At 40.1% G+C, this 10,878-nt stretch overlaps 1 protein-coding gene across 1 annotated transcript in view; it reads right to left on the bottom strand.

Annotated features, from left to right (window-relative positions):
- Positions 1 to 5,426: 5,426 nt before the first annotated feature.
- CPA6 (carboxypeptidase A6) overlaps positions 5,427 to 10,878 on the bottom strand; it is an 87,258-nt gene continuing 81,806 nt past the window's right edge. The window contains exons 10-11 of the mRNA XM_072851194.1: positions 7,252 to 7,336; positions 5,427 to 5,614 (exon numbers count right to left, since the gene is read on the bottom strand). Of these exons, the coding sequence (XP_072707295.1) occupies positions 5,427 to 5,614; positions 7,252 to 7,336 (273 nt within the window). The remainder of the gene's footprint in view (positions 5,615 to 7,251; positions 7,337 to 10,878) is intronic.

The following is a 10,878-nucleotide window of genomic DNA, read 5'->3' as shown; positions in this document are numbered from 1 at the left end:
TAATTCAGAGTAAAGCAATTAGTCTGTATAAAGAACTTAAAATATAACTAGTTGGGTTTTTTTTAAAGTAGCTATTTCTAGCTCATTAAGCACAGAAGAACCCTTTACACTCAGCTTTTTGACTGCACTTCTTCAATTCAGCCCAATCAACCCAGATTTTCTCAATCTAGAAAAAAAGTGAAATGAAACAAGGGGAATGAAACAGTAAGTAGATCAGTCATTTCTGCTCAGCTTTTCAGGCTGCTATACTGTTTTTTTCAGTTATGACATTCTGAAAACAATAAGCCACCCGAAAACTCTGGCTGTGATTTTAACAGATGCATTATTTTAAAGAAAATTGAAAATTCTGTTATAAAATGAAACTTTCTCAGGCTCTTTTGTGTGTATATATCTTCAGACCTAACTTGACATTCTGCTCAGAATTGATAAAAAAGAAAAGGGTTCATTATTTGGTTAAAAAAAGAGACAGCCCTAGCATCGAGCCATCCTTGTATGCAGAGGAATATCCAGGCACACAGTAGTCAGCACAAAAGACTAAAACATCTGCTCGCAGTCGTAGCACAATATTTATTTCAGAAGCGGTTATCTATTATTTGAGATAAAGTATATGCTCCTATATACTGGGGGTAGATTAAAATATTTCATTGTTATGGCTATTCTGCCACATGTCTTTTTCAATAACGCCAAGCAGTGCTAAGGTGGCTGGACTCTAAGGGCAGGCAGGACGGATGAAATGTATTACCCCATGACTTTATGGCAGCGGATGGATTTTCTTTGTTGCGGGCGAAGTGCACTTTCTGCATGGCTGGGGACAGTGGCAGATTTTTTAAATTAACATTTGAATCTATTATTTATGAGTGCATTCCCTGATGTCTAAATCCAAGGGCAAGCCCTGCCGTGCTTGACTCGGTCTCTCAGGAGAGGGCTTGAAAGGATCTGCAAGCGGAGAGAGCTGAGACTTTCTGCTTGACCGCTCCTGTCTGTCAGGCAAGGACAAGCATTCAGGGGCTACAGATTTGCCTATTCTAAATGTCCTTGCCCTAAACACCACTTGCTAAGGAGAACCATATGTTAGCTCACTGCTCTGGAGTGGCTCTAGTTATCCCTCATTTGCAGATAGTAACACAAGACCTTGAATTTCCGACAAGCTGCTCAACCAGTGCATCGCACTTAGGGCGACAGGCACGTTCAGCTGAGGACTGTGAAAACCACTCTGGAGTTGTTCACCTTCCTCCAAGACAGACGCACCAACAGCACCAGTACTCCTGACTTCGTGGTGCTGATACGGCTTGGAAGCCTATCGATGCAGTCGGCCAGATGGCAGCTCTCTCCGCACCCAGCTTTCCTCCTACCCAGTGAAGGAGGAAGCAATTACAGCTGTTTGGACCTTAATTTTTTATCCTGAATGAGTATGAGAATCGGGCATACATTAAGCATGCCACATGGCCTACGTTTTCCGTGGACAGAAGACTTTTAAATTTACAACTTGGAAAAGGTATTTTGTGTGGTGAGCGTTTAAAAATGTTTTTAAAGAAGTATAGCTAATGTCACAGGGTTTGTATTTTAAAAGTCTCTCTGCAATTTATTTGAATTTCTGTTCTCTTGTCCTGTTTTCTACAGCAGAGGGGTAGTTTAGTTTCATCTCTACACATCTGAGATATTATTCTGGTGTTTTACCATCACTTGAGAACTGCATGAAAATGGTAACATCTGGCTTTTAGGCACAGAAGTCAAAAGCATGAAGTCATTATGCGTGAGGCTAACATTTTTTAACAATGAATGTGACTGCTATATAACAGTGAACTATGGAAATGATATAGTAGTTTTGCACAGCCAAAGGAAAGGTCAAAGGGCTTACAAAAAGACTTATTACTCTACCCATGTTACCAAATATCTTATTCTTTGAGTGGTACCATTAAGTTGAATGTAAACATAAAAAGGGAAAGGATTGTTTAACATGAATAAACTCAAATAGTTGAATAGTAACTTTTTTTTGGTAGCAAATATAATGCTTTCTTCCCAACTTTAAGAATTAGATGCAGTCTTTTCAATAAAGAGTTATTTTGCGCAGTCCTCGAGTAGGCAGCGCAATCTGCACACTGCAGTTTGTTATAGACAAGCGGACTGGCACTGGATGTTTTGAAGTAAATGCATGTTGGCATTCAAGGTCATTTGGACTCTTTCTACTCAAATTTCAGAAATTTCAAGAAAGAACTGCAGTTTTCCATAGGCTTTATATGTTACATGAGTGACCAAATACATTGGCCTTTTTGAAGCAACTTCTGAAAAACACACGGGGAGCTTCACCCATCAGCTGTGCTCTTTCTTCAAGGTTTGCAACCAAACTCAATACCTTTTTTGACCTCTAAAGGCCATTTTTTAATCAATTTATGAATTATGATTCAAGGTAATTTGGGATAATTGTTTTGTTGTTGGGGAGGGTGACTTGAAGAGGCATAGGCCTGTTTCCCCACATTAATTAATCTCAGGGTTTTGTTTATAAAAAATAAAAACTATCAAAAAAAAGAACAGATGTTCACAAAAGCTTGCCTGAGCACTTTTTCCAAGTTACAGAAGTGTTTATAATTATTCTCTCAATAATCAATGGAAGTATAACCCCTGGATTTCACATGATCATTATATATGTGATTTTGACTGCTGGGTTAATAACCAGTGTTTTGCTGTTCATGTACTTTTTATTGTGTTGAATGATAAACTGTACCTACAATCATAAAATAAATTCACTTTTCTCAAAACCAGTTATCGATTCTGTTGTCCTGTAAGCAATAAAGACTGCTGAAGAGAAGTACAAAGGGAAGAGAAGTAAGCAATTATGGAGATAAAAAAGAGCTGTTCAGAGAAGTAACATTTGTAAATCACAAAGGCTGTCGTTCTATATCCAAATAGCTGGTTTCCAGTAGTTCTTTCCTTAGGATAAACTACTCTATTTAGAATCACTCTTGCTGATAAATTGCCTTACAAATTCTTAATTCAGGAAATAGGGTTTGTTCGTTTCTCGTGACTGTCTGATCAGCTTTAGTGACCCTGAAATTAAAGGGCTCAGAGACTGTTTACACTTGTATTCAGCTATGGGGCACTGAATTACCCTGCACAGGTCTTCAAAACTCAGCTCAGAGTTTTCAGTTGCACATAATACACGGTACTCAGCCTGAGTCCATCCAGATACCAGGATGTAACTTTATTCATGGACTGTTTTTGATATCAAGTACTTCTAAATGTCAAAGCTTCTTAGACAAATGTAAGACTACTTGCAATTATTCCTGTCCAAGAAGGTCAACTAGATCTACAATGTTAGGTCTTTTTTGGTAACTAAAAAAGGGGTTTGGGTTTTTTTTTTCCTTTCTTGCTCCAAGAGTTCAATTACTTTTCAGTACCAGTGGAGATGTGATAGTATGAAGATAAAGCTGAAATGTTTCATATGACAAACTGTTGGACTACGAGCAGGAATCAAACCATCACATCTGAACTGGTTTCTCCTGGCCCATACTTGAAAAGGTTTGTACTGTAGCAATCCAGAGGTAAGTTTGCCTCATGCCGATTAGTCATCTCTCATGCCTTTGGTCCTTCACTTCAGTCTCTTATGTCCTTGTAGTAGTTCAATCTTGTAATCTAAATCCAGAATAACTACAACAATTGGTGCTAATATTTAATTTTACACCACTATCAAGACTGTTGGTCAAGAATCTGTGCATAGCAAAAGACAGTTATTGCCGTCTTCAAAATATTTAATGGTTATGGTCATAAGCAATTGGAAATGACTAGTGGATAGATATGTTGAGAGCTTCTGTCCCCTAGATTTTTATTAAACCAGAATAGAAACTTGCATTACTCAAACAAGTCTGAACTAATCAAATCTGAACAAGCTTTCAGAAAGCTTCTTTAGAATAAATACTTTTTATTAACAAAATGTTAAACAAATAGAATGCAATTCTGTCATCTTTGCTCACTGATTGCCTTTTGCAGTCCTGAAAACGAGAGTATTCTTAATTAAATACAGTGCTTCCTAGTCTCATAAAGGTTGCCCATTTCCTAAGTTCAAGTACTTACTTAGAGAGGATGTAGGGGGTTTTTTTGACATCCTTGGCAGTAATGTTTTACAGATAGGTAAAATTGTCACATCCTTGAACTAAAGCTTTAACAATTAAATGAAATATCATGAATACTTCAAAAGTCTGATGATTTTATTAACAAATATGTTTTATTTAACTTGTTATGGCATAAGATTAAACTCAAAATTAATAAAGTAAAATATAAGCTTTTGCAGATATAAGATACAAAAATAGTATTTTAAAAGTACCAAAAACCCCTCAACAAGTTGTTATATTCTCTGTGCTTTCATTATTATTCTTCCAAACGCAGTGCTTATTCACTGTATTTCAGCTGTAAAGCTTCTGCTTTCACCTCCGGCTCACTTAAGAATCTATTATTAATTCCTCTAAAACATGCAAAAAATACAACTTCCAAGAAGAACAGCCACATAGCCATAGAGCTACAGAACTCACTGCAAGAATACCGATAAATAAAACATCAGTTAACATCAGTTAATTACAGTTTAAGGCTAGGTCCTCAGCTGGTGGAAATGGGCAGACACTGACTACAGCAGAACCCAGATGCACCAGTTGCCTGCTGGCTTCCAAGTTCGAAGTCATGGCAAGTTGCTTTGTCTCTCTATAAAGCAGAGTACTGTATATCTCAATAATAGTTCATTATAATTCTTACACATCTCTAGGAAAGTTACATTTTCAAAGGCAACATGTTGATTTTGAATCCACCCCAAGATATACATTTGAAACTAGGTTTCTCTGAACAGTTAAAGGAAACCTTGGGTCAAATTCTTGCATTACATGAAAAAAAAATCACAAAAGTGCATATACATATGTATATATACATGCAGAAGGAAGCCACATTGCCACTTGCAGTGTGGCCAGCTGCAATCATATGCCATTTACTGCTATAGACATGGGCCTGTGTTGGGTCACAGAGTACATATACATGAACGTAAACTTAATCCCTTGGTTCGAGAGACCCCACTAAGAGAAGCCTTCCTGTTAGGGAAAGGAGTAAGGCCAGGGACTGTCTGGAAGTGGAGTTTTATTTCAGGCACCTGTACGTAGACCTGGACCTGCCCCACTGAAGTTGCAGAGTCAAAGCTTTATTGCAAAAAGAACACACCATTTTACACAAAACTGGTAACTAAGTTAGTATATCAACTTTATGGACTTTTGTAGAGCAGATATTAAATGATTTTTTCCATTTCCCACCAAGTAAATCTGGTAGAAACAATACCATATTTCCCATTAGCTTCTATAACTTTGAAGTGGCCAAGCTTAGAATGGCAACTGGCCACACTGAGAGGCATCAGCACTAGGAGTAAAACACTCACTTCCAGCTCCTAGAAATAGCTCTCAATGACATTTCTTCAGCAGATGAAGAGTTATATTTTTAACTGCAAGCATGGTCTCTGTGCAGGTTGGTTTGATCAGCGTCTCGGGAAGTAAAAATCCAAAATGGCCTGTGTCACGCAGCTCAAACGCAAATGCATAGGGGATGCCATTTTTGTAGGCCCAGTCCATAGAGCTACCAGAACTCACATCTGAAAGAGGGAATTCAGAGAAAATTTTAAAAAAATGTTCAATGCAGGTCATGTTGAAAGCACCAGAGGGTTCTTGTGGCTTTTTGTCTCCAGGACTCAGTGAATATACTTGCAACTGCAGCTATTGCTTGCCCTGATCCTTAACATCCTTCAGAGAAGAGCATGGGCACCCAGCACCTGGTGAAAGGTGCTCAGCACAATAGGGATTAGACCCTTGATTTTCACAGGAAAAAAATTAATAACTGACTTTTTTGTGTAAAGCAAAACTTTAATAAAAGAGAACATTTAGAATAAAGCCTCAAACTGTTCTCATCCCCAGGCAAGTGCAGTCTAAAGCTCTGCTTCCACAAAGATCTCCCAGCTGGACTGGAGCTCTGCATGCTCCTAGGTTTAACTTGGGTTTTTTAGGCAATTCCTTTGCAGGGAGAAGGGAGAAAGTTGATAGGGTAATCTACATTCTCCTTTTCAAAGTCCTTTTAAAATTATTTTCTCTTCATTTCTTTCTTGTTTTCTCACCATTTCCTTAGAGCATGAGAGCATTTGCATAGGTGGTGTCTAATATTAACAAACCTTCCCGAGGAAGTGTGCTTCTTATGCTTTCGTTATCTCCATATGTTGATTACCCAAGACACTTATATTTATATAAAGATCCATCTCTCATGTGGCCTGCTGTCTTCTGTGCAATTCTGGCATTAAGTCACACTGCTCTTCCTTTGACATAGCGACTGACTGCACTGTAATGAGCACAAGACGACGACTGTGCTGTGAGATGGAGGCCCACAATAAGGTGGAGCTCTAGCCAAAACACAGCAACAGCAGAGGAGATGCAGGAGGTTACTTGTGAAAAATCTTGCTATTTACTTAAGCTTCTCACTTTTTCAATGTCTGTTATTACCGAGAGCATTCGGGCCTCATAGTTTCAGTAAAAACAAAAGTGTCTCGCTGAAACCTATTGAACTTGTTTTTCTCTTACCTGTCTACGTGGAGAACTTGCCTGACAAATGTTGTTACATATTTAAAAGGCATATTTTAAAGATATTTTGTTATAGGGAAAAATGCATTTGAAATCGCTCTCTGAAAAATGGAAGATGTCCAAATACAGATACTGTTGCTATCATTTATCATCATCTAGACACAGAGACATTTGAAACCTAGCTTTTAAAGACATCACCCTAAATTTTAGAATGAGCTCTATGAATAGCTGTATCTATCACAATTGCACAGAAGGAGAGGCCAAGTAAGGTGAAAAATGAAACCTACTTTGAATTATTTCCTCCCAAATATTTTATAACTTAGTAGTACATTTACAGTATCTGATAAAGATATGCTTTTTAAGATCTTGTTTTATCTTTCTTTTTAAAAAAATCTGGTTTTGTATGTTCTGAACATGTTACTTGCTGGCTTTCGCCTCTCAAATGCATTGCATTTTAATCTCTTTTATTGCATCAGTTGAGTTAATATTACTGCAATCAACTGACTGAATCAGTTACGAAACTTCATCTTCCACCTTCCTCACCATTCACAACTGGAACAAAGTTCACTTTAAACAGTGTTTGCTTTCTTTGTTATAATAAGGGTAATCTCCTTCTTACTATAGGTAGGTCAAAGTCACAAACCTGTGCCAGAGGAAAACTTACACAAAGTGCTAGACGCAGGACCGTATCTGTATCTTACACCATAGGCTGACTGAAGAGCATTAACAGCATTATAGGCTGCTGATTCCTGTGTGGGGGAGAAAAACAAGTACATAAATTAGACTTTGAATTAAATACTGTAATGGGATTGGAACCTGAGCTATGGATCATTGACTTCCGGCGCAATGCCGTGTTCCGTGAGTCCGTGGCAGCTAATTCAAAATTATTTTAAAGGATAAATGCATTATTTATTTTTATTGACAGCAATTCCCTAATTCCCTGAAAAACTTGGTTCTGTACTTTCATGGCATAAAGCAGCTCACTGCACTGTGAATGATCAGCCATTAAATATTTGTAATTATAGGTATATATACCAATTTAGTGACACAACAAATTTAGGCAACATGTGAGACCATGAGATGAAATAATCTCTTTTTTATCCAGTTTAAAAGCCATTTTCTGCCAGTACCTGTGGATGCATTTCGCAGTCCACTAAACCTTATCTCTGCTGGGCTTGTGAAGGAGAAATGATCTCTTGGCGACACTCCACAGTGGTTCAGTGAGCAGAGTGGGAAGAAGGAAGGAGGCAAATTCCACTCCTGAATCTCTGATGGAGAGGTGAATGTTCGCTGCTGGTCTAACTTTCTCTGGGGCCAGATGATGTAGGCTTGGAGAAGTCCTTCCACTATTGCAGATATGTGATTTCAGTACTGTATGGGGAAAATCAGCACCTACATTTCAACATCTGTATGGATGCAGTCTGTTTAGGAGGTTCACGGCATCCTGTGAAACTGGGCGCAGAAGGCCTGGCCCATGGCAAATTCTGAGGGTCACACATGGATAGTGCACCCAAACACAGAGAAAGGACACACATATTAAAAAGAAAAAGGAATATTACGATTCCAAAGGAAAGGATCCTGGAGAATGTATAGTGAAGGCTGGGAATATCTAGGAAAACAGAGCCATCTCCCTGTAGAGAGCAGGAAACTAACATCTTTGGAGCTAGAAACTGCTGGACTTTGCACCACTGGATAAAGCTGCAATGGTTGTTTTAGTTGTTTTATTTCTGTGAACTGAAGAGCTGTAGGTTTCAGTTTATGCAAGTCTTCATGAACTTGGTCCTTACCTTGTTATTCATCAGGCACTAGATGAATGCACTGGGGAAGGATTACTCTATACTTGCCTTTCTGTTTATACATTTTCCCTAACCTTCCACTTGTTTGCCATTGTCAGGAATCAGGATTCTTGCTTAAGCCCTGGTCTGACCCGTGCAGGCATTCCTGCTGGGGTCTTTGTCTGCCTGAGTAGAGAAGCCAGAGAAAACTGCTTTAAAGCATCATTCCAGGAAAAAAAACGTTCATTTTCACTTACTGGCCAGCAAGCAGGGCTTTGGAGAGTTTATTTTACACTGCTCTTAGTAAATAGAAGAACAGTTTTTTACTCCACTATAAAAATCCATTAGGTACAACTAGATTTTTTGTTTGTTTGTTTCTCAGTGCAGGGATGATAGTGCCGGAGACTGACATTTTCAGCTTGCCCCTTCTCTTCCTTTTGCCACCTCCACAAGAGAGCGCGTGGAGGCAGGGACCGCTGAAGTCAACGCTGCTGGGAACTTCTGCCGGGCTGGGATGCGGTCGCCAGCGGGTGTGAGGGGTAACCTCTGACTCACCCTAACACCAACGATGAGGAGGTGGGAGGAGGCCCGCGGAAAGGGGAAGTGCTGTCACTTGGGACTCTTCCTCCTCCTGCAGATGCCTCAACTTCTGTGAGTCATGACACACAAGATCCATGATGGGGTCGGAGGTGTTGGACCCTGTGAGGGCGGCGGGGTGGCAGTGTGAGGCCGTGGCGGTGGCAGTGGGGCCTCACAGGGCTCCGGGGAGTGGGGAGCTCCAGCTGCAGCCTAGGGCTGTTGTCTGGTGCCTGCACTGAAGCCCCAAGTACCAGGCTCAGTTGCTCTACAGAAATTTGTCAAGCAGCTGTGCTTACCATCCCAGGGCCGTGGTGTGGAGCTGGGACGGCCTGACAACAGGCCTGACGCCAAGGGAGCGGGAGGCAGGAGCTGAGGGAGTTGAGACGGGTGGAGAGCAATGTCCTGGTAAACGCACCATGGAAAGGAGAACATAGCCACAAAGGAGAAGACTCCCTGTGCATGAGTTACACATCGTACAGCAGTGAGACAACAGAAGCAAGCCCTGTTGAAATCCTTCTGAAGAAATAGTTTGGTAATGCCCATTTAAAACCAGCACAACAGTACTGGGTTCTGTGCAGAGGCAGCAACCATCTGGAGGCCAGACCGGGAGTGACCCAAGTCCATGTCCACCACGTAGGCAGACATCCCTGGGCACTGTGAACTCGATGCTCTTAGCCTTGAGGAATGCTGCTTGCTTCCACTGTTGGAGTTATGTGCCCAAAGAAGGTGACAATTCTCAACTGCATCCTACTGTGCAGGCTGGATCCTGAATAAATCCAGGCAACCAGTCTTTGAACGCCCTCAAGGAGAAAGCTTCACATAGAATTACCAGATTTTTACAAAGACATACGCAAACTCAGTCTTGCCATATAAGTTCACTGCAAACACTAAGGCAAATGACTGTACAGGAAGAAAAGGGATGAAAAGTAGGTGAAATTTAAAACCCTCGAGATGGATGAATGTTTCTGTTGTTTTTTTCAATCTAAAAGTGCACTTTCATTTTAAGTATCTTAAAAGAACAGATTTCAGGAGAGTGTTAATAAGAGAGTTGTGCCTAAATTAGAACAGAATATGCATGTTGTGATCAGTACACAGCTCTCCAGTTTCAAAGCAACTCTGAATAATTGAACACTTTAATTGAAATGGTAACTGACAGCTCACTAGAATGATACGACCCAGACAGAAATATCCTTTCTTCTGCTCAGGATTAATTGTGCCCCCCTGTTAGCACCAAATGTTATTTATCTGCTATGCATGTGGAGTCCAACAGTTGTCCACTGTACACAATCCATGTAGACCAACAAAGCTTGTTCCATCAGCAGCAGGAACCAGAGATCTGCTGCTTTCCAGCTCACTGTAATTTCCAAGAGAACTGGAGAATCTGAAACCTCAACCTAAGTCACCATTTTAGACACTTCAAATATTAAAGACTATTCATCTAGGAGCCACTAGGTGGTGGAGCCTTTGGCTGTAGGCAAATATTAAAACACACAAATAAATAAGCAACAGTATTCCATTCATTTTCACTAAGATCCCCATAATGAGCTTTCTAAATAACAGGAAATTACTTCAGTTTCTTATTCCAACCTCCCTGTTCTTTTTGACCCACTGCAATAAAAAGAAGTATAGAGTCCAAATACTGGCAAAATATTTAGAATTGGGATTTGGCTTCCATTTGTCCAGGGCTGTTGTCTAAAACAGTGTCTTTCTTTGTCCCTTTAGGTCTGTGCTCCACTTCCTCTGATGAGAAGCCTGATCCAAGGTCTCACAAACCTGGGGAACACCTACCACACATCAAAAACTGGGTTCCTTTGGTCTAAAAGCCGTGGATGGAAAGACAGAGTGTGTGTGCTGAGGGGCAGTTACTCCCTGTCTCAGAATGGAAATACCCCTTGAGCAACAAGAACAACATGTACTGAAGATTTACTGGTATGTGT

The sequence above is a fragment of the Ciconia boyciana genome, chromosome 2 (genome assembly GCF_034638445.1).
Source record: "Ciconia boyciana chromosome 2, ASM3463844v1, whole genome shotgun sequence".
Classification (NCBI taxonomy): domain Eukaryota; kingdom Metazoa; phylum Chordata; class Aves; order Ciconiiformes; family Ciconiidae; genus Ciconia; species Ciconia boyciana.
The sequence above is the reverse complement of the archived record's forward strand: the minus strand, read 5'-3'. Positions and strand labels throughout refer to the sequence as shown.